The 24,975-nt window shown below is 34.5% G+C and overlaps 1 protein-coding gene across 4 annotated transcripts in view; it reads left to right on the top strand.

The window, feature by feature from the left end:
• The window catches only part of LOC116165127 (probable cytochrome P450 6a13), a 77,656-nt gene that overhangs the window by 45,076 nt on the left and 7,605 nt on the right, over positions 1 to 24,975 (top strand). The window contains exons 2-4 of one of the 4 annotated variants that reach the window (XM_031479424.1): positions 19,022 to 20,143; positions 20,189 to 20,440; positions 20,490 to 20,738. The exons of 2 other annotated variants lie outside the window; for them this stretch is intronic. In XM_031479424.1, coding sequence (XP_031335284.1) covers positions 19,022 to 20,143; positions 20,189 to 20,440; positions 20,490 to 20,608 — 1,493 coding nt within the window. In that variant the 3' untranslated portion in view covers positions 20,609 to 20,738. Of the gene's footprint in view, positions 1 to 19,021; positions 20,144 to 20,188; positions 20,441 to 20,489; positions 20,739 to 24,975 lie in introns of those variants that run through there. One more of the 4 variants, XM_031479422.1, reaches the window with a different exon arrangement.

Here is a 24,975-nt window from a genome sequence, read left to right as displayed (position 1 = left end):
GTATATCTACCATAGCAGTTCTCTTCAAGAACTGGTCGAACTCCCTTTGTTGTGCTCCATCATAAGAACATAGCCAAAGTGTAAATGATGCTCTCAGCTGCCCTTTTTTCATATTTTTATTTTTTTATTTTCTGGGACATGTCTTCTGGAAATTGATGTCCATGTTTGAGAAGAGTAAAAAGGAGCATTTACTACGCGATTATCAAAAAACGCAATTCTGCCTGATTCCCAAATACCATCGATTTTGAAGTCAGCAATAAGAGTAGAATTTGAATGGCTTGAATCTTGCAAAATTGCAAAAAAATGTTCGGCATTAAACTGTCTTTGTTGCACTTCTAATGAAATTTTTTCCTCAATCTCCCAACACCACGTAATGTTTTGTTATTCCCGGTTTAAGTAATCCTTCGACACTTATGGCTAAAAAACTTGAAAAATCTTTGCAAATAGCTTTCTTTGCTTTTACACTCGGTTATCATTGATAACCCGAACGCAAAAAAATTCCAACCCCGAAAATTGAGGTAGCTGTGCTTAATTAATTCTCAATTTTCTAATCGTACTGTCACCTTTAGTCAATTTGTTCACGTCTACAATGGCGGATTATTTTCAAAATGGGGATGTCTAAATTTTCTATTGGTTAGTATCTGTCTTCTTACCAATCCTAGATCTACCCCTATTAAAACGGCTGTAAGCTGAGTGCGTTTCAAGTCATTAAAGATCAAAAGCTCATTGAAAATTTGATATGTAGATTGATTATCCTACAATCAACCAGATAAATACTTTACATCATCACAAACACCATTTGTTTGGGAAGACACTTTAGATACTTGACATTTTTTTCAGCTAGAAAAATTCTACTTTACTTATTTTTTTCGAGAAAAATTGTAAAATTAAATCCATAATAAAAGCTCCTGTCACCCATCTTCTATCATTTGAATATCAAATCATATACACAGATATGGAGCTCCATAATTGAAACATATCAGTGCGCATTCAAACAGTAAGAACTGTTATTTCCAGTATTAAAAAAGAAACTCATTTTTTTTTCAAAAACCACCAATTTTAGAGATCTAAGGTGTTATAATACTTAAAATAATTTTCAGAGTACGAGATTTGAAGAAAAAAGTGTAGTCTTCCGAACGAAAGGAAAATTAGCCTTATTTTTATGTGGAAAGTGTAATATAATTATCTAGATTTTAGAACATACAAATGAAAGGTAAGTTCTAGTTAAACAGGCAATGGATACTTGAGACATTTCCAAAAAGGCGATTGTTGCCTATAAGATTGCCTAATTAACTCCAACGTGCAACCCACTTGATCAAAAAGAAATCGTGTAGATTAAATTGAATTAATGTAGCACGTATTTTCAAGTCTGAGTCTGAATATAGAAGTTTTACAAACTATATACATTTATTGAGTTGCAATAATAAACTGACATATCTTCCCAACTTACAAGATGCCGTTGCCAATTTTTGTTTGGTTTACAACAAAGACAAACTATAATAAAGACAACTCGAAATTTGAAAATAAAGTAACTTCCTTAATCCACATTTACTAACGTACCGACTATACTAAACTTGTGATTAGCAATTTGTATTGTTTTTAGTTTACAATGTATGTACGTATTAAATTATTATGTCTAGTACGTATTTGTATCGTATTCGATTGTAACTTTCTTTCCCTTTTTTCTAGATCTCGTTGATTTCTAGTTTGAAAGATTTATGAATGAAATTGTCCTAAAACTTTAGAACTCCTCAAGGCAATTGCCAACAAGGAAACAAGCAGAGCATTTTTCAATATACGCGCAATTAAATGATTATAGCTTCATATTGCAAATATTAATACATTATTTCAATTTAACATCTCCAGCTATAATTATTCCTCTGGAGGAATCCTGGATCGGATTCATTTTCTGATTTAGTGTAGATATAATATAATTAAACCAAGCAAAATACAGCGCTCCACATAATCCACATCTTAGTAACTAAATCTGTACCTAATTTAAACTTTCTATTGTAAAAGGGGCAAAGTAGGAAAAGTTACTTGAAGAGAAAAAAGGGATGTCTAGGCGCCAAGTGTAATACTGTAATCAGATTTAGTAAAAAAAGGTGACATACAAAATTCAATACCCAGGACCACGTATGTAAGTATACTATATAAGTACATATTTTGGGGGTGGGATGGAAAGCCATAACCAAAAATTTAACGAGGACGCGCAAGGACTTGAAAATAACATCTAGACGGTTAGGATAGGATGGAAATAAATTTCAATAACTAGTCTACGGATTACCCCTAAAAGGGTTACTACCATAATTTTCCTCTAATTCATAAGAATGTGCGAAGGTAACAGTAAAAAGTCACAGTAGCAAAAAGGTTTATGGACAGTGTGCGCCATTAATTAATGGCCTTTATTAAATTTGACCGCAAGGATCGCCACCCTAATATAATATCATTCATATTATGTAACATCAAAATGAAAAATGTCTAATAAAATGGCAATGAGAAAAAGGATGTGACAAACGGAATGGCATTTAGTATTATTAAGAAAGCAATTTTAGGGACAATAAAATAATATTAACGGTTTGCGAATTCGCTACTTAAAAAAATAATCTGGACGGGTTTCTTGTAATAGCTTCTTCAGACGTAACAAACGGCCATTTTTAATTGCAAATGTGAAGCATCACGTAACATTCTCACTATGTCTAATACATAAACAACAGTCACAAACTGACAGGGTATGATTTATATATAAAGCCCGTAAAGTGAATTGATTAAATTTAGTTTGACATTTTTCGTCCTTAGAAGGAGTTTATTTTTTGCTAAGTGAAATAACGCGACTATCTTACGTTATATACTGAATTAGTATTCTTGCTTTGTCCCTGTAATTGCACTAATGGTGTTAGAGGAGCGGAAATTGACATACCTGTGTCAAATAATAAATGAATTAAACATAATCATCTTTTAGGGAGAGAAGTAGTAGTTTAATTATATTAATAAAGTTTCGTTATAACGTTTCCCTCGAAACCCGACTCTCTCCAGTATTAGACTATAAAATTTCCCGCACAAAAATACCAAATATGGATGGTCGGACAGGACATAACTAAACAAAAAGTCACGAATGAATTTAGAGGTAGGAGTACATATACTACATTTTTATGAGCGGGATGGGGGCCCGTGAAGTTAGCAGAACGTTGGTGGCACAAATTTTGAGAGTATGTGGATTGGTTAATGTCACGTTTGTGCCGGTTTGTGCCGAAAAAAGTTTGCCAGCAAAACATACCGTTTGGAAATTATTTCGATTTTTAGATGTTCTGCTAATAGGCCAATCATTGGGCATTTTTACTTGAAAATAGCTGCAAGTTATAAGTAGGTTTTGGTGCGTAAAACTAGAATTCACAAAATGCATAGTTCCTCACGCACCGCGATCTTACCAAGATGGCCGCCAAACACGGTTTTTCGCAGATACCTTCAAAACTGTGCATTTTCCGAAAAAATATATTATGGTGAGATTAAAGAGAAGAAAATTTCCTACAAAAAATGTAGTTAGCATATTTTCACTAAAGTTAACTTAATTAACTTAGGCAGAAAATCAGAAATGTTTAATAAACTGTGGTATACATTCTATCCAAATATTTATTAATCAATTAATTAATTAATCAAATTGATTAATCAATTAATCTATGATCAATTAATTTTACTAACTAAAATTACATTATCTACGCAGGCGTGACGGACCTGGTTCGTTAATGTCACTGTTTTCAATGCCGAATATGTTTTCCCTGTTTGGGGATCAACATGGGCTTCTTTGAATTCGTCGGATTCTCCTTTTTCAGTCGATAAAGGAATATCCAAGTCATCTCCATCAGATTCGTCTAGTGTCACTTAATTCACATTTTCGCAGGTATTTTCGTTGCAGATATCGCAAGTCATGGGACATTTTAACCCTCCTTTTCTGCATCCGCAAGGCGATACCAAGATAAAAAAAGCCAGGCGTGCCTTGTGAGCAGGATCCTTCGAAGAGGTTACTAAGGTGATGCCAGTTTGGGTTTTCATTGTCCTCAACCTGAATAATTCGAACAACTTGGCCAATCTGATGGGTCCGTGAAGGTAACAGAACATTGCCGCCATAGATTACACAAAATACGTTTCTGCCAGTTTATGTGCCGTAAAAAGTTTGCCGGCAGAATATACCGTTTAGGAGTTATTTCTATTTTTAAATGTCTCTAGATGTTTGCTATAACTTCGCACACTTTTGTCGGCACACATTTCGGGAATAGGTGTATTGGTTAGTGCTACGCTTGTTCTGGTTTATGCAGTTAATACTTTGCCAGTAAAATATACTGTTTGGAAGTTTTTTCGATTTTTAGATTGTTGTTCTGTTGTTCTGGAAACCTTGTACACTTTTGTCTCTATACTGTTGAAACTAAGTATAATGTTAATGTTGCGCAGGGGTTAATGCTACCTTTGTGCTGTAATGTGTAGTAGAAAGTTTAACAAAAAAGTATGCAAAGTAATTGAAGTTACTAGCAGCTTCTGTCTGTGGTGTACTTAGTCATTAGTTAGATTGGGTCTCCAAATGGTAAAGAGCTCAGGGGATAACTGTTATATTACTGCAGTGTAAGCCATTCATGTTTTAAAAAGTGGTAAAGGTTTTCACGGTTTCTCGAACTGTCAAAATAACTAGCTTTTGCCGCATTGTTAATATGGTGCTTCACACCCCATTTTTTTTATAGTGACCCAAAGTCTTATTACTCTTATTTGCTTCCAATGGTTTAAAATATAGAGTCGAAATCTGTCAAATTCGATTGCAGTACATGAAATAGGTAAGAATCCCAGGTTTCACCCTTGTATATACAAGATAAGTGTACGGAGTCAAGAAAAAACCTATCGGACCTAATGTCATTTGTTTAGTAGAACACCCTGTATATTTTAATTAAAAAAACATAGCATATTAAATGTTTTATTTTATTTTTATTTTATTTTTACCATTATTTTTGAGTGAGCGGGGTTTCGGCCAAGGTCGTTCTACCAAACAAACACACTATACATTTACAAATATCCATGCCCAAACCCGGATTTGAACCAGGGACCCTTCGTACCGCAGTCCAGCTTCAACTGAACTGCGAGCTACTTTAAGTCACAATAGGCTATGAAACAATATTTTACTTCGTTCTCAAGTTTCTACAATTTTTTAATTTACTTTCTTGTGCCAGACTTTTTGTCTGTTAACATTTTTCCAGCTACAATGTCACAGTTTCGTTTCTAGATCAGCTTTTGTTTCATAGCAGTAGAACCACGACACTTTTCCCCCACTCCTTTTTTATTCGCGGTTTGATTCGCGGGGTCAATCAAGATCAATTAAATTGATTCGCGGGGTCGCCCACGTAGGCGAGGGTATTTTTGGGGCTTAAATTGGTTATTTCTGGGAAAATTGAGTAATTTCTCGGAATTTGGACTTTGGTTTGATTAATTAATTAAAAATTGATGCTATTTTGAGCTTTATTGACGTTTGATTTAATTGATGAAGTCATCAATTAATTTGATTACTCTCTCATTAAATGAATCCGCGGGTCGATTAATTTAATCCGCGGTTTGATTTCTAGGAATTTCCGCTGATTAATTAGATTCGCGGCTTAATCAATTTGATTCACGGTTTTGATTAATTTAATTCGCGGGCCAATTAACTTAATTCGCGGTATAGTAACAATAATTACAGATATGTCATGAGGAATTACACACATGTAATTACCCTTTAATCTAAAAGAAAATGGTCGCCAACGGCGGAAAATTTGAAAACAAAATGGTCGCAAATGGCGGGAAATTCAAAAATAGGACCTTTAATTTAAAAGTGTTGTGTGACATCATACACCTCACTATCTCTCTATTACTCACAGCGTTTATCTTTTCGCACCCCACTATTCTGAAATAGTTTAATTCGCAGTTTGATTGACCTGATTCATTTTTTTAGTTATTTCTGGGAAATTTGAGTAATTTCTCCGAATTCGAACTTTGATTTGATTAATTAATTAAAAATTGGCGCTATTTTGAGCTTTATTGACGTTTGATTTAATTAGATACTTATCAATTTCATTCTTTTGGCGGCCATCTTGGCAAGATGGTGGCGCCGGCGGCAAGTTTCGAATTGGGCATTTTACGAATTTTAGTTCTATGCACCCGCGCGATGAACACATAAAACGCGACGTTGATCAGTTGCTCTGTTGTGGTTATAATGAAGGGGATACTCGAATCGTGTTTCACGTGTTCAATTGACCTGAAAACACTAATGTTATTATAAGAGCTTTTGACCCGAACATTATGCTAATAGCATCAGGGAATATGCACTGAACACAAAATAGCATTTTGCTATGGATAGAAACAGGTCCTTCATCCAAGAATACTCTTAGATAATGTCAGTTAAAAATTAGGAGAAGATTTATCAAGAGTTTTCCACGCATTGATCGGTACTGACTATACTGCATCCTTTGCTAGGAAAGATAAAACAAAACTATTGAGTTTGCTGCAAGAAGATCTGGATTCCATAAAAATTTTTGCATCTTTTGGCAATAGCGAAATTATAATTACATTTACAACATAATATATAATTCATATGCACTAATTCAACAGTTATAAACAGACCGTGCAAATACGTGGCAAATAAATAGAAAGAGAACACATATAGTCCAGTCAAATTAGACAAAATAAGGGCCAAACCCGGGAATTTGAAAAAAAAGCTGAAAATTGGCGGACATGTTCAGGATAGTGCCAAAACCAATTTCCGAAAAGTCCCAAAAGATCTCGGTTGGGGAACGGACGCCATCTTGAAAAAATTACCCCTAAACTCGATTTCTCGAGTTTTGAGCAAAACCAATGAACCAATGGTCTGATTCTCGTTGCTAAGGTGTCGAAATGTTTGTTTTAATGTGTATTTAGAGTAAAAACATAATTCCGCACATAAAGAAGCCCTTGGAAATTCGAACTTTTTAGGAATATCACCCCCAACCTGGATTTTTCACGTTTTCGGCATTTGTTGTTGTTTTGTTTGCGCAATCCTAGGATTGGTTGGACCAAGTCCTCCACCTTTTCCTATCCTGCGGTAATCTTTTCAGTTCTACATAACTAACCTTGCCTACGTCCCTAACTATTTGGTCTATGTGTTTAAGTCTCTGTGGTCCTACCCCTCTCTTACCCTCTGCCCTACCTTCTATAGCTAGTAGTACTATTCCTCCGTGTCTTAGCATGTTCGCTATCATTGTATCTCGTCTTCTCTGTACGGTTTTCAACATTTCCCTATTTCCTGTACTAGCTCCAAGACTGCTTCGTTTGTTACCCTGTCCATCTAGCTAATCCTCATTCTATCCTTCTTTTGCCTGCCTATCGTCCAGGTTTCGCACCTGTATGACCTACACTCCATTTGTACGTTTTTAGCAATCTTTTCCTAATTCCTATATTTATCTCGGATCTTAGCAGGTCCCATTTTTATTCCAATGCTTTTTAGCCTGAGCTATCCTGGATTTTATATCTTCCTTGCAACGATTATCATGTGTAACTTTACTACCTAAATAGCAAAAGGAACGGTTATCTTAGAAAGTGTTCATTTATGGCTAAGATCAAAGTGTAGTGTATCTGTTCTTATCAGCTTAATAATGTAATACGGAAACTGGTTTCCTCATCGGCAGCTAAAGGGGCGCTAGAAGTTAAATCACCTTCTGTTTCCAATTCCTAAAAGAAAGAAATAAATCTGGAAGCTACGGTTTCTTAGTAAGGAAAAACCCAAATTTAAATAAATTTTTTGCGCATGGGATTTACATAATATATTCTGACTATAATAAGCAAAAATAAATAAAAAGTGCAATTAGACATCGAAAATATTTGCTTTTACAAAAGTTATAGCGATTTGATTGAAAGCTTTCAGGGTCGAAAATTAAAGCTGGAATCTTTATTTTCCCTCAAATAAAAAGAAAAATGGATGGTGATATTTTACCGCGGTTACTTAGCAAAGAGGAAAAAAAATCCTGGAACAGTTTTAAGGCAATAGTCCATGGTTTCCCGTTCAGTGTTTCCTGGGAAACCATAGAGCTGAAAATTATGACGAGCTGACAGGTTTTGGTTTTGCATCATCGGGTTATAGAAGGTCTCTAAAGATGCACAGGTTGCATTCTCATTTAGATTAATTTAAGGATAATATGGGAGCTTATTCGGAATAACAAGGACAACACTTTCATCAAGACATAATGGAATTTAGGCACGTTACCAAGGCCAGCAACCTGGAAGCATGATGGGAGATCATATTTGGGGGGTTGATAAGAAAAATTTCAGTTGAACATGACAAAAACAGCAAAACTGTTCCATTTTTAAACATTTAGACTCTAAGACAAACAAATTATAAATGTAGGAACGTTACCTTATAATAAATCATGCCTATGTAAGTAAGATTTTATAGGTATTTTTATTTTTTGGTTTTTTGCATTTTTTTCGCACAAAAACAAATACATAACCTTTTTTGTTCTAATTCTTATTTGTGGGTATACAAGCAATACAACTAAGGTATACTCGTATATGTCCCATGCGCAAAAATGCTGTAGTGTTATTTTCACGCCGTTTTTAGTTATGTGCGAATAGTTGAAAGGATTCCGCTTATTTACATTAATTGTAAAACGCATTTAAATATTTTTTACGTGCAATCTTGTTCTGAACTGTGAAGGTTTTTTATAACATAAATTTTGACATTCAGATAGAGAACGTAAAGAAGAACGATTAGAAACATCAATACTAATCATCCGAAGCTTTATTTAACAACATAAGCAGGAAAAGAGAGAAACCCATGATGGGGGTGGTTTTTTTAAAAAAGTCACATTTGCAAGGGCATCGTATTATACGAAATAATTATTTCACTCAAAACAAACATCAAAACAACCATTTTGACACCTTGACGAAGAAATTTGGACCATCCGTTCATTTGTTATGCTCAAAAATCGGAAGATCAAATTTAGGGGTAGTTTTTTCAAGATGGCGTCCGTTCCCCAACCGGGATCTTTTGGGACTTTTCAGGATTTAGTTCTAGCACCATCCTCACCAAGTGTGCCAATTTTCAGCTTGTTTTTTCAAATTTCTGGGTCAATGTCTACATTTACTGGACTAATAAGTCATCCTCCTCGTCCTTGCACAAATTTGAAAATTCTGTTTTAGATCAAATGTGATTGAGGGTAGGTATAATCCATATTCAACACTGTTCATGCTGAACTCCTGAACACGTTCACACTAAATTAGTGTGTTATGCTAAAACTGCGACAATTGATGATTAAATCTACATAAGAAAATGACTGAACGTAGAAGAAAGTGCAAGGAAATAAGATAAGTAGAGAGAGTAGAATCAGTGCCTAGTGGAAATGACTATTGACGCTTGAGTAAGCGAAACCTAAAACTCTAATCTTAGAGCTGGACCCTATAATTTATAAATGTAATGCTTGAAGCAGGTACATGTCTACCAGGTTTGAACCCCAAATCGTGTGACTTGATCCTTAAATTTTCGTTCCACAATCGTGAACTTTAGAAGGTGTGTTATTTTTTAACCAGTCTGATTAAGGTTAGGATACCCAATATATCTGTTTAATTTCTTTAACGATTTCGACATACTTACAGGACCAAAAATTGCACTTTGCAATAACCGTGAAGATTAATTGACTAGATAAAAGTACTTTTATACATCTGGAAATGTCATTTAACAACTTTTTCTAGTTGGCCATTTTCTTTTTCTCTGACCACTTAATAAGATAAACACCGTGTGGATTGCTAATTTTTTTTAATATAGTATAAAATAGTCAACACTGATACAAGAACCTTACGCTTGAAGCAAAAGAATTCAATTAACCGGATTTACAATTTCAAATTAGGTATAAACGCTTCAGTGAAATAGGTGCCGTAAATGGTCGTCTTTGTTTTGTACAAGAAAATGCCGAATGAACAAAGCGCTTTTCTAATAAAGGGAATTTTAAATGAACTCTTCATTGAAACACCAGGACTTCGTACATGAATATTCCTTATTCGAACATACGGCGTACCCACTTTGATTATCTTCTAATTACCGTTTTTGCGAACAATGGTTTGCATAACGTTATACACGCTCGGGGAGCTTATTTTTGAACTCGACGAATGTTTTGCCAATAAATTTTGAATTTAATCACTGGGAAGGAATAACTTAAAGTGAAATTGTTTTTCTTGCCCTCCTTTATAAGTTTGAGTTTGAACAAAGTTTTTATTTTTTTCTAATGCTTGAGAGAATTCGAAATACCGCATTGATTCGATGTTCACACACGCATTCTGTCTTTCCGCATCTTAAAAAGTTTCGGCACTTCAAACAAAAGCAGCTTTTCTTTTGTGCTGGCGCTGACAGTCATCCTTACAAAGAACGTGACAAATGGTAATAATAAACACGCCAAAGAAGCGTCGATATAGACTTAACGTGTAGCTATCACTTCATTTTCCATTTGGAAATAAACACATGAATGAGTACAATTTCGTGTACGAGGGTTTTGGATAAAACTTGCCAATCGCATACACTTTTATAGGTATTTGAAATCAAGCAGAGTGTACTTATTTGGTTACCGAAAAAAGAATTATTATGCATCTACATACTGTAAACCAAATTCAAAATTATCCCTCATCCCTCTTGACGTGATGTTTAGTGTCAAAAATGTTTTATTAATTACTAGGTGCCATTTTGAAAAAGAAGTTAAGAATAGGTAGGGGTTATTCCGGGGATTTGTTTGAAGGCATTTGTTTCTGGGTTACCAGAGCAAGCTGTATGTAGTCCGAAAGAAAATTTGTTTTCTGATTCGGTTTCAAAGTTTCAAAGTTCAAAAAATTAAAAGCTATAGTATGTGTGGATTCGTAATTTTGTTCTCTACAAAAAACTTAAATTGATTTTTATCTTTAAAATAATTAGGGAAACCAATAATCAGAGTCACCCCCGGTATATTGTATTGTATGTTAATAATCTATTTTGTAGCTAAGCCTGAAGTCTTTTACATTCGGTTCAAATCCTTAGCTTTTTGAAATATTACGCTTACCTTGATTTTATCTCACTATTTTTTAACATCTTCAGGTAGGAGATATAATGCTAACTATAAAAAGAGAAAGAAGCAGGAGCTTAATGTTACAGTGGTTATCGCATTTTGGTAGATTCTCCAGTAAATCGTGCCCATTAAAATCAGCAGAAAGTTAGTGAAAGAAACGTACGTAATGTAGATTTAAAATGCATGACAATTTATACTTCAATACTAAGAGGACTTCATTGCATAATAATATTATCCCCTACGCTACAAAGCATTGACTAATGAAAGTGAACATTCCACAAAATCATCAAAGACGAAGAAGTTTTACACAAATTGAGTTACAAAAATTAAGCTTCGATTTTTACAAATGTTCATCCAATACCAACGCCGTCTGCCACTTTCAAGATTGGAAGCGAATTCATTTTTGGTTTTTACGTTAACCCTCAGTCCATAAGGAAAAATTTGAACAATTCAATCCTGTGTCCGGAGACATCTGCTTTTTACATCTCCAAACTTTATGAATTCGACAAGATTCATTTAGATCATGTGTTTGTCTCTTTCGTACGTGTTTTCGAAATGATTTATATCCGTTTCAGACGGTAGAGGTTAACGAGCGGCTAACTATGCTATAAAAGTATTTGTCAATTAATGCGAGCTTAACCCAAGAATTTTATGCGAGTTTTACGTCCAGGCATGGAAAAAGAAAAACTTTTAATGCCGGTAATTTCGCTTTCGCTGTGTAAGTTAAAATTTAGACTGACTATATTGTAATACTTTCGGAAGGCGACGTTTATATTCCAAAGAATTTTTTGATTAATCTACTTTTTAAGCCAGCATGTTTGTGTCGCCCGGAGGAGATAATCCTCAAGTTTTATAAATGGGCTAAATTTTGACGTGTTTTCGTTGTTTCAGTTGTACAAATTGTATTAATTTGGATGATAGCAAAAGTGTCTAAGTTGAGCTTAACAGATTACAATACAATTTTTATTTGGAATTCTGTTAGTGTATAAGACATTTGGGGTAATTTTGGATCGCCGGCGATGTAGACTTGTTCTCGGCTTGAATATAAATGTACTTTTACAGTTGAAAGGGTCACGAATCCCATTGTTAAGGAAATTTAGCGCTCACTTTCTACGATTCCATTTCCTAGTTTAATGCTTAATTAAATTCGACTTGTTCCCATCTTTATAGATTTTTAACAACAGTTTGATTACATTGTCAGCGTAATATATTCACGTCTCCGGCCCTCCGTGATTGGAACTTTTCCAACAGGTTGCTGAAAGTATGAATTTCCTATTAGGTTTAGTAGATTGCTGCTTAGCTCCCTGTTTATTTCTTCTCTTATACCTATACAGATAAACACAAAAATTCACAAAAAGGAAGCTTAGATTTCGAGTCAATGAATATTCTTTTTGCTCTCTGTTTATCTTAATTACCTTCTGCAGAGGCACCTCTAAATAGCATTATGCGGGTCACTCTGTAATTGGGTGCATGTCTGTTGAGGGCCCAAAACAAGAGAGGGGTAATAATTAAAATTAATTAATTAAGTAATTTTTTGGGATTTCGGTCAGGTAAAACAAAACCAGTAGATTTTTGATTAGGTATGCGAATAGTCGTAACATGTGAATACATTGTTAGAAGAGGATGTTCACGGAGGGGAAATTTTTTTTCTGAATTTTTCTATTATTTAAATAAAAACATAATCAGCATAGTCAATTATCAAGCATTCGGGAATATAACAAAAGATTAATATTAAAAGGCATCTATTCATGTTGTCTTTGTTGAATACTAATGCTTTGTACAAAACAATGCCAAGGTTTTAAAAACGATCGGTTTGAGACGTAGAATATACAGTGTCTTCGAGATCAAAAGGTCCCTTCAATATCAATTTTATTTTGGGAGATTTAAAAAAATAAAATCTAATTTTATATGCGACATTACGAAATATTAAAATTTCCTGTATCACTTCCGGTTTATCCAGAAATCTATGCAACTTTTGAACTTCAACTTGTTCAATGTACCGTTTTCCGTCCCTAGCAACACAGTTCCGTATAAAAAGCGTTTATAGTAGACCAAAACCCTCCGTATATAATACGCATAAATGACCGACGGATGTTACTGTATTCTTGTAGGAATATTATGCGTTTATTATTTCCCATTGCTATATGATTTATATGCGTTTATAAAACGAATGCTAAAAAACGGTTAATTATAGACCTACGTATCTATTATTGCATTCGAAAAACCAAAGTGGTACCGGATAGATCGTAAAGTCACCTTATAGTGCTATGTTATATTAGTAGTGGTAAAATCCTTTAAATGAAATAATTGTAATGTTTCTGGGGAATGTCCATCCTCCGCCATGACGTAAATCTCGATATTGACGTTAACGTTCAAATTTCATGAAAGAATTGTTTACATTGTTTCAGCCAATAAAAAATGATTCAAAACCCTCTCGTGGGTGTTACCGCGTAACACAACTGTAAATGATGAGTAACGGGCAAATGAAGATCATGGCAGCTAATGTGACCTGTAGAATCCATAATTTCAAACAGTTCCAAGATTGGGCTACTAGTTTAAAAGTTACAGCCGTTTGAATTTTTTTTCGAAATTGGTTTCTAGTCTATAACTTTTGATTGAGAGGTCTAATCGAAAAAGTACGAATTGTCTTGGATTCTACTCACCAAAATTAATAAGAAAAAGTGTTTTCCCGAGAAATTTTGGTGCAGTCGATTTTTGGTAAAAAAGGAAGGTTATACACTGCCTTTTTTTGAGCCCCGAAAAAAAAAATTGTCTCTGATCGATCCGGAAAAAAATTTTTATTATAGAATGTGGCCTGTAGAATCCATAATTTCAAACAGTTCCAAAATTGGGCTATTAGTTCAAAAGTTACAGCCTTTTGAATTTTTTTTCGAAATTGGTTTCTAGTCTATAACTTTTGAATGAGAAGTCTGATCGAAAAAGTACGAATTGTTTTGGATTCTACGTACCAAAATTAATAAGAAAAAGTGTATTCCCGAGAAATGTTGGTGCAGTCGATTTTTGGTAAAAAAAGGAAGGTTATACACTGCCTTTTTTTGAGCCCCGAAAAAAAATTGTCTCTGATCGATCCGGAAAAAAAATGTTCTTATAGAATGTGGCCTGTAGAGTCCACAATTTCAAACAGTTCCAAGATTGGGCTACTAGTTCAAAAGTTACAGCCTTTTGAATTTTTTTTCGAAATTGGTTTCTAGTCTATAACTTTTGAATGAGAAGTCTGATCGAAAAAGTACGAATTGTTTTGGATTCTACGCACCGAAAATAATAAGAAAAAGTGTTTTCCCGTGAAATTTTGGTGCAGTCGATTTTTGGTAAAAAAGGAAGGCCTTTTTTTGAGCCCCGAAAAAAAATTTGTCTCAGATCGATCCGGAAAAAAAAGTTTCTTATAGAATGTGACTAGGAATGCAATCCCGCAGCAAAATCTCAATCCCGGTATTTGCGGGATTGCTAGATGTTAATCCCACGGGATCCCGGTATTTGCGGGATCCCGCAAAACTTTAAATAAATTGGCAACTAAGCAATTCTGTGCAGTTAACTTCTGCATTAAAATAAGTCGCTAATTATAACAATATTTAACAAAAAAGTACCTTCGGCCTAACTTAGAACTCAAAAAAACCTCACCTGTAAAGCACAAAAAGGTGAACTTCTAAAGTGCCTCAAAAATCATAGTAAATTTTTAACGAAAAAAGTTTAACAATTATATAAAAAATAACTACTCCGTTATGCGTTTCAGTAACAAAGTAAACAGCTAGCAGCTACTATTCAGTTTTTTTTCAGAAAAAAATTAGTAACGAAAACCAATTGAATGTGTTTAAATGGCAGTGCACCTTTTCATTAGGCTCATTTGATAGAGATTTTTTTTCTCTTTTCGATGATGTAACATCGAGTGTAACAATATGTTAGTACCCTAATACAAGAAAATTTATTATAATTAAGTACATCAATAACATTAATCTAGATATCCTACATCACAATAAAACAAATTAACGTCTACGATACTTATTAAACCTTGAAGACAAAATGAAATTAGCAATAAGATAGTTTGTATCGCAATAAGTGTTCAGTGAAATAACCTATCACGGAAAGCTTGAAGTGCATGTCTTCAGTCTTCAGTAGAGTATTCTGGGGGAAATTGCTATTGTTAATTTCGTATTGTCTTCACGTTCATTAGTTTTATTTTGATGGAGGATATCTAGATTAATATTAGTGATGTAATTATAATAAATTTTTTGGGACATTTTTTTTTGTATAAAGGTGCCAACATGTTACATCATCGAAAAATGAAAAAAATCTCTATCAAATGAGACTAATTAAAGGATGCATTCCTATTTAAGAAATTCAATTGTTTTTCGTTACTCATTTGTTTTCTGAAATAAAAACAACTGAATGCTGCCTTATTATGGGAAATGAAATGTTAAACAACTTTTGAGTGCAAGATGAATAAAGTAATTGTATAGGCGAATCGCCTAAAGCAGATTTCTAGTACAACTGTAGTGAAAGCTTTTTACCACGCCAATTTCGAATCCAAAATAAAATACGCCTTTGCCTGCTGGGGTGGTTCATCTGCTGCAAGAACAGTATTTCTTATACAGAAAAGAGCAATAAGGGACTCAAATTTAGACAATCGTGTAGAATCACATCTATTAAAGAAAATCTATTGACATTTCCCTCAATATATATCTACGAACGTTTAAAATATATTAATGTGAATATTGAAGATTTTCAAAGTTTCAACCATTCGTATTCTACGAGATTTGGAAGCAATTTCTTATTAAATTCTCACAGAAAAGAAAACTCTTGTAACGTGATTTATAAATTCGGGTTCGATTTATATCAATATTTATTAAACAAAACTAAAACACTATAAAAACTGTACAATTTGTATCGACTATTTATATCACACACTTCGCAATTTATATTTCCGCGCTCTATGTTTCATCCGTACTCGATCTCGTTCGGTAGTAGACTTCCGCGATGTTCGGTCCGCAACCATTTATACACGCAAGCAATGTAAGTCCAGAACATTCGCGTAATTACCAGATACGTGCAAACATTCCCACTATCGCGCGCCTAGAAAATTCCAGAGCGCCAAAGGCGACGTCATGTCTGGAGCGTTTCCGTTACACACTTTAAATCAAATCCGTACTGCATTGGAGCTATATAATATTCAATAAATTACCACAACAGTATATCCGAACGTAATTTTAATTATAAAACTAAAAATTTACTAATTCTAAAAGCGTTTCGCTCAATAGAGGAGTATATTATTGTATATTATTGTAAGTATATACATTCCTACTAGGTGGTGTATAGTTACGGTTTAATTGTTTGGCATGCCTTATATTACACAATTGCAATCGACTAGGCGAATGGAGTAATTTTAATTTGAATTGTTCAAAATATGGTAATTTTTAGTATGCAATTTATCTCGAAATGAAGGAAGTTGCAATTATTCATTTTAGAGACCCTGTCTAAACGCTTATTGAGCGAAATTTCGGATTGTGATCTATAAAAGGGACAGCGTGACCGTTTTCATTAGTGACCACTAGTTAATAGTGACCTTATTATGTCATATTTTCAAAAGCTGCCGTAAAAGTCTATTTTACAAGTGAAAAAGGGTTAATAATCATGTCTTGATAGGCTTCAGACTAATCGTCACTTTGAAAAAGCGTAATTTGCTTGACATGTCTGCATAACTATCCAGTGGCTGAGTAGCCGATAGAATTTATTTTGAAGTTTGGCTTATATTCTGCACTTCTAGGGATACAAATGCGCTGCAATCCCTTCAAAGTTCTTAAAGTTTAGCGTCAACCACTTGTTTGAGTTATGCCTGACTGCGCCCTGTAGGTATCCGACATTTTCGTAATGATGCTGCTACTGTTGCGCTTATCTACACACATTAAAGTTGTCGATATAGCCGTAAAGTGAAGATTCCCACTTGGAAACATCCCCGAGTAAACGAAACAAGTTTAACACCATTTTCGTAAAACTGAAAAATGGAATCAAGCATTTTACTACAAAATTAGATTTCAATCTCCCATTATAAGTGATTTAGAGCTTTTCTTTTTTAAGCCTCATCAGAAGTTCAGTAAAAATGAAGTAAACTGAATTTCTATTAAAATATATGCATTTAAAATTGTCGATCTTCTTAAATCTTTATTTCTATGAAATTAAAATGCCGCGAAAAGCTCCGCGACGCCAGCAATTTACTGCACAGTGGCTATACATGTAGCGCCATCTACAAGCTCGCATTTAAAGCTTTAGAATTTATCGGGTTTATCTCATCAGCTACCGCAGCAGCTTATTACAACTCACGGTTACAGTTTGCTGTTGTCGCACATTTTAGGTAAGAGATCTCTAATAATTTTTAAATTATGCTTGATCTTTTAATTTTCTGGTGGAGATGGCGAACACGTGTCATGCGAGTAGTATTATCCCTGCATGCGGTAACAATTTAGCCTCATTTTACTAAAGCATTGAATAAAATCATAGAGCAAATACTTCTGATAAAATTCGTACCTTTTGTGTTCCAAGATAAATGGAAATTTTCTAACGTTACAGTAAATTTCGTAACATTTTCAACAAATTTTATTCTATAACAACACGAACTGCATAATGTAACGCGTATTTTATGTATATGGGTATACCTAATTAACTTAATTGGTTTTTTAAACCCCTTCGAAAATCTCTATACACGATAATTATACAAGGTGTCTAATTTTTATTCTAAAATTGGTTCCATAGTTTGAAGTTTCACAGATGGGCGGACAGGTATCTACTTAAATTTCTTGATCGGTGCGTACCTACCTCTCAGCTTCTTGATTTACCTAAATAATTATGCAATTCTTTCCAGGCATATCGGAAACAATTCTTGCTAGTTTCCATTTCATAGGCGGAATATCATCTTTCTTTTAAAAATAATTCAGGTTTAAGCCATTTTGATAGTGCAGGACCAGTGAAGTTTACCTCATTTTGACGTTTGTTGGAAGGTTGTGAAGGGGATTGATCCGATCAGGTCTATTAATTTAATTATTGTGTCGGCGTAAGTTCTCGTAATCACCGACATGGTCAGTAAAACCTCCAGAAATTCCTCCACGCACAGACGAATACATCAAAACTCCCTTTCCGTCTTTCCTTCCATTACGGAAATAGAACTGCAAAAGCAACTTATTTTCTTCCAAGGGATCCTATACAAGTGGAAGATAAGAAACTATAAAATGCTTATACACTGTAACACTGCACCGCTTTTGATCTTTCAACGCCTATATCTTCAAAACCGATAGAGAAATGATAATGATAACCATGCATTTTGCTGTGAAATTAATACTAATCGAGATATTAACTAATGATTGAAAAAATATACCTTTTGGGTCTGTTTAAGAGTGCAAAATTAACGTGTACCTCCTTGGCCTTAGCCGAGCGAAATAAAATTTATTCCAGCTTGTCCGGAATTGCTCCCACCATTAGAGCATATACCGATTGGCCTATTAGGCAAATTTTGAAATACTATTATAATCCAAATACGATATTCTTTTCCAACTAGATGAACTACATGTATTTATCTATTACCTTATATGTATATACAATTGTATACGAGTTACGAGTTATTTTCCTAGGATTTAAGTTTTGTGTCCAATTTGTAAAGGAAACGTACAAAACGACACATAATGGAGTGCAGGTTGTGCCGTTGGTATTTTTTATTATCGCTTCTATTGCTCACACCTCACACTCTAACGATTAGAGCCATTTTTACAAGATCAAATTTTAAAGAAATCTACCATTGATATGGTGCCAATCGTGATGATACCGGTGTGTTTGTTATTATAATCACAAGCTTCGTCCACACCAATGAAATTGGTGCATTTAATTAAATGAACTGTGAAATTTAATAAAATACCTCAATTATAATTACTAACCAGGTAATTTTCTTTTAGCTCAAGACAAAATGGTCAGTGTTCTTGCGCTGCTTATTATAGGAACGTTAACGTGTGCTTCCCTTTTATTATTAGCCCTCTACTTATATTTTAAAATTTCATTTACGTATTGGGACAAAAGAGGTGTATTCGTACCATTTAAGCCGATTTTTCCATTTGGAAACGCCAAAGACGTGCTACTACAAAGAAAGGGACTTAGTGAGGTACTTTCAGAGGCTTGCTACTCATCTCACGCTAATGCAAAACGGTTCTGCGGATTCTATTTCTTATCAAGACCTCATTTGGTTATTGGAGATGTAGAATTAGTCCAATCCATAATGAAAACTGATTTTGAACACTTCACAGATCGACTTTTTCATGGTGATTCATCAGATCCTCTAAGCGAACATTTAGTTTCCATGAAAGGTAAACAGTGGAAAGTTGCACGATTACAACTATCACCCGCTTTTACAAAAATTAAAATGAAAATGATGTTTCCAACCGTCTGTAAGTACACTGATCAGCTCCTAGACGTACTTCACAGTGGAGAAACGGATGAGGTTGACATACATGAATTGCTTGATCGTGCCACTATCGATATGTTTGGCTGTTGGGCCCTTGGTCTAGAATGTGCGAGTCTAAAGGACCCGAACACAAAGATAGCGCATTACATAAGGCTATTTTTCAACTGCTCATCGTTTCTTGATTTGTTTATTAGATTAATCTCCGTAACTTGGCCCAGTTTATTGACGAAGATAAAGTTCAGATCAGTACAAAAACCAGTTGCCGACTTTTTCCTCAATACCATTACAGAAACCTTAAGGTACCGAAAGGCCAATAACGTCGTTCGAAATGATTTTCTTCAATTGTTGCTACAAATTAAAGATAATCAGGAATTTGGTAATTCGAACAACTTTCAAGGCGCTGCTTTGACCGAAACTGGAATCGTCGCACAGTCGCTTATATTTTTCGTGGGGGGGTACGAAACCACATCTCTTACAATGGCATATTGCTTATATGAACTCGCTGTTAACCCAGGAATACAAGAAAAAGCAAGAGGTGAGATTAAAAAAATTGTAGAACAACAGGGATTCACCTATGATTCGGTTATGGGTATGTCCTACTTGAAGAAATGTGTGCTTGGTAAGAGATTAATTAATAATATCATCAAATAATTCATTCTCGCAGAATCTCTAAGAAAGCACTCACCCGTCCCATCTCATAACAGAGAGTGCACCAAAGACTACACCATACCCGGTACTGAGATTGTAATAGAAAAAGGGACCGTTGTTTTCATAGTGAATAGAGCAATTAACAACGATCCACTCTATTACCCAAATCCGGAGGTATTTAATCCAGAGAGGTTTTCAGAGGACGAAGTTACTAAAAGGCCTCCCGCGGCATATACACCGTTTGGATTTGGACCTAGAAGATGCATTGGTAATTATCTTCAAATCTAACTTATTCCACAACTTTTTTTAATTTGAAGGGTCAAATTTCGCTACGGTGGAAACGCAAACCTGTTTAGCGAAACTGCTTCTGAACTACAAATTCAGCGTAAACGCTAAAACAAAATTTTCCATGGTTTACGATCCTCGAATTCTTTAACGTACCTCAAAATGGTATATATTTAAGTATAGAGAAGATTTCCGCATAAACTTCAAAGAGTTTAGAGTTAAACGATATTGGTACTGTCAAAGCAAGCAAAAAATATCGAAGAATAAATTTTTTTCATAAATCAATATTTAAAAAAAATCCCTATATATATATATACCAGTCATAGGGAACTTGGGTTGAATTTTATCAATACCTCGTAGATGAAATTTGAAATACATGATCCAGTAGCGTCCTAATAAATGAGGAGGAAACATTTCAACAACTCCAATTAGTACTTCTTTAGATTTTATACTTCTGTGTATTGAGCTTCTACTTTGGTTACTTCAATTGGTCAATTCCGTCTGTGTATGAGGAAACCTAACTTTCGTACATTGTAATTTTATGTTAGAAGTCTTTAGAAATCCCGTAAAGGCAATCATGTATGTCTTGATCTTGATCCGGAATCTATAATTCAAACTTCTGAAATGTATTGGCAAGTTTGTCAAGGGTTCTTATCGTTTTAGAGTTTTTCTAAAGTTCTCCTCAATCCCATCTCGATTACTTATTAACGAATAAAATCGTCAGTCATGTTCTAAGCGAGATTGAGAGTATTTTCCCATGAATCGGTTAAAAAAAAGTGTCCCTTTAAAGTTCCCGCCTAAGATAATGCCCCTAATGACACCTCCAAGACAGAGAAAGTATTCTGGTACCTTTGCTAAAACATATTTTGGCGAAAGTGGGTCAAAGTTAACTTGCATTAAAAACTAGACAGACCTAACGTGATTGCGTGAACTATGCACTTACTAATCCACTAACAAACACACCTAATTTCATAATTAAATTTTGCCAGCAAAATAAATTCTCTTGGTATGTTGTGCTTCCAGAGGATTGTACCAAGTTACCGCCCGGGGTGCGAAAGTTCTGATAAACTACCCTCCTTTCCCGGCACGTGAAACTGCTGTATATTTCCAAAATTCCTAATTTAGTAAAATACCCAATCCTTTACAACATACAGTTTAACCTGAGATTAAAAAAGAATCCACAAGGGGAGTGCATGCTAGAGCGCGCATCGGAGGTTATGCCACCTTTATTATCAGCTGGTCGCGGATTTATAGGATCTACAAAAAAAAAGGTAAATACATAAAATGTTGAAAATGTTCTTCTCTTTATTTTTATATACTAGTATTTTTTACGTAAAAAGATAGTTATTGAGTTATTTTGCACACGAAATGGTCCCATTTTTTTTGGTCAAGCTGAAAAAAATATATTTCCGGGGCGAATTTTTGGAAGAAGTGTTTATAGTGTTGTTCATGACGAAAAAACGAAGCGATTGACGAATAAATTTTCCCTAGGGATTTTTTCAGCAAAAATATCACTGACGCCTGGACTACCTTATCAAGTTTCTAAAAATATGTAGAATGTATAGATACTGTTTATCCATGCATTAAATATAAACAAATATATTGCATGATAATCAGTCCAATTCTGTAACTAACAAATTTGCAATATTGCTAACTATAGCAAGATTGCTCACACAAAATTCTAGCAATATTATGAGCAATAATAACAAATTTGTCATTCTCTAACTACCAACTTGAGCAATATTGCTAATATTCCTACACTTCGTCAAATTCCTACGAACTAGTCAGAACTTAGTGACAGAGTGTTGTCACTGGGCCTAAAATTAGACGCATTAGGCCTACTGAACTCTTACCACCTAAATTCACAACTGTCTAAACTTTTTAATTGTAAGGTTAGGTTATTTTTGATTTAAGTTTAACCGATTAGGCGCGTTGTGCTTTAAAAGTGACGTGCGACTTGTAATTTGTATTTGCTCGCCATGGAAAATACAGATACCAAACAGCGTGGCGCCAGAACAACATAGGAGCAACATTCCATAATTGTGGACAATTTAGAAAACAAGTAAAAAAGTTTTCGCCCTAAGGCGATTAACTAGCGCATTTTCCAATGCCCAATGCGATTATCTTTTCTAGAAGGATCTGTTATTAAAATTTCTCTATAAATAAGAAATAAGAAATTTGGCAGTTGCGCAGTTTGCGCATGCGCACGTCTGATGTTTACAATATGCGATATGCTTATCTTTATTAGAGACAGCTATGTTTAAAATTTCAAAAAAATTTCTCTATAAAAAGGGAAGTTGACATTGCGCCGTTTAATCGTCAAGATTTTGCTTGCCTCAGATGCCAGAGTTATACGCTACCCAATGCAAAAAGAACGAACTAAATATCTTGAACTGTACGAGTAGTTAAGGCCTCGGACAGACGGACAGAGAAAGTGGCTGCAATAGCGCACCCAACTTCTTTGGAAAATGCGCTAAAAATGCCATGTTAGTTCATGAAAGAACTGCTCCAAACAAACGATATTAAAAACTACATGAATTTTGGGAAGAATTGAATCTTCAACAGCGTTTAAAAATTCGTATTTAAACCATCCACCTGCCATATTTGAACTTGCTAAGACTTAACAACAGCACTTTACCTATTGCTAGGGTCAAGCAATTGAATTGTTAAAATGTTAGGCAACATTGCTAGGTTTGTCACTACAGAATACCACTTTTAACAAATATTGCTTATCTAGCAATTACCTTCACTATTAGCAAGTTGCTAAGGTTATTTTAAGTTACAGAATTGGACTGAATATCTACCAGCCGACAGTCTGTAATCACAAACCGAAATTACATAATCATCCTTAATGTAAGTACCATTTCTACTGTAGTTTCATTAATTATTTGTGGGTGGTTAAACCACATGAAATTGTATCTACTAACTAATTTTAATCCATGAAATGTGATAAAGTAATTGTGATGCACTTTGCCATTTTTCATTAGGGCTTCTATTGGTCATTGGCAACTCAAATGCGTGCGAAAAAAGGCCTTTAAAATACATGTGTTTAAAGTTGCTAAATAATGATACCTACTTCAAGTATACATTTAAAACTGTCATCTGAGGCTGAAATAATCTTCTTAAGTCGCTTTTTGTAAATGCAGAACATTTCTTTGGCTTGTACCTTTCTTCTGTTTAAAGCTTTCACAAACGCGCATAATTTAAGGTATGCTGCAAAATCTGTTCCACTTTTTAATCGCAGCATTGTTTGAAGTTTTGAATTGATGCACCAAAAGATAGAAGATTTAAATACCTTTGACATTTCCTTCATATATGCCAGCATTATCGATGCATGTAAGACTTTGTTCGTAAGTAGCTCCCTATTCATCCACGAAATCAACTTTTTATATTCTTTATATAATATTGGGATTTTACATCTACCAACTTTTCTTTAGATTTTACGACAAACCATTTAATGGGCGGTGTAGTACCTATATTTTTCAACCGAAATCGTTTTATTGACAAAGACGGTGATTTTTATAAGCAAATGTCAAGTGACATTTCCATGGTAATCATGGAACTAGGAACAAGGTCTTATTCTGTGACTATTATAGGATAATTAGACATGTATGATTTCATTGTATTTCCCTTATTTTTAAATTATATTGCAGGTATAATAAAAAATACTATAAGAAACAGGTGTATAATTGGACTTTAATGCACGCGCAACGAGTAAAGACTTGATTATACACTTGTCTCTTAATATACTATTTACAGTACCATATTGTTAATAAATTGGGAATGAAACCCAGCTCCTAGCTTTAACCTTCCTGTGGTAAAATCCATTCGCAGCAACTTAAAAATGTTTATTATGTACCAGTAAACAAACACGGCCCGGGACGCTGCAACTGTAAAATTCTAGCAAATTTTTGTTAGGAAAGTGCTATTTTCCGCAATAATTGACTATTTCAAGATATAAATTAATTAAGTGTCATTCAAGTCATTCAAATGTAAGATTATGGAACCGGTGGTCGAAAAGTTTAGCGCAACTCACAAAACACATGAGCGCTACTCACCCCTATGAAACGGTCTCTCGTAAATATCTCAGACCGGCCCCACGTTGTTGCGACTTCACGCGCTTTTTCATTATTTGTGTTTCGTTGAAAAACCTTTCCCTGGAAGCGTTAGAAAAAAAGTAAAAGTGTTAGACTGCTTTTACACGGTGAAACAGTCTTACGAAGCGGTTAACACACGCATACTTCCCGCATACTCCCAGTCGCCAGGCGTTGGAAGACCGTGGGGGACTAATGGGCTATTGGGTCGCATGACAATACTTTACATGAGAATACTTTTCATTAGCCCGCCATACATTTAAATTTCGAATATGGAAAATGTAGTAATATCCTTACCCATTATTCGTTTTAAATTCGTCGATAATGTACTGCTAGTAAACTTTTATAATAAATGCAATATATGGCCTTGGTAGATCAAAAGGTCTGAATTATACAAAGCACACAATGACCCGTATGAATAAAA

Source organism: Photinus pyralis, unplaced genomic scaffold, assembly GCF_008802855.1.
Source record: "Photinus pyralis isolate 1611_PpyrPB1 unplaced genomic scaffold, Ppyr1.3 Ppyr1.4_LG2, whole genome shotgun sequence".
Classification (NCBI taxonomy): Eukaryota; Metazoa; Arthropoda; class Insecta; order Coleoptera; family Lampyridae; genus Photinus; species Photinus pyralis.
Note: the sequence above shows the minus strand (reverse complement) of the source record. Positions and strands in the feature narration are given on the sequence as shown.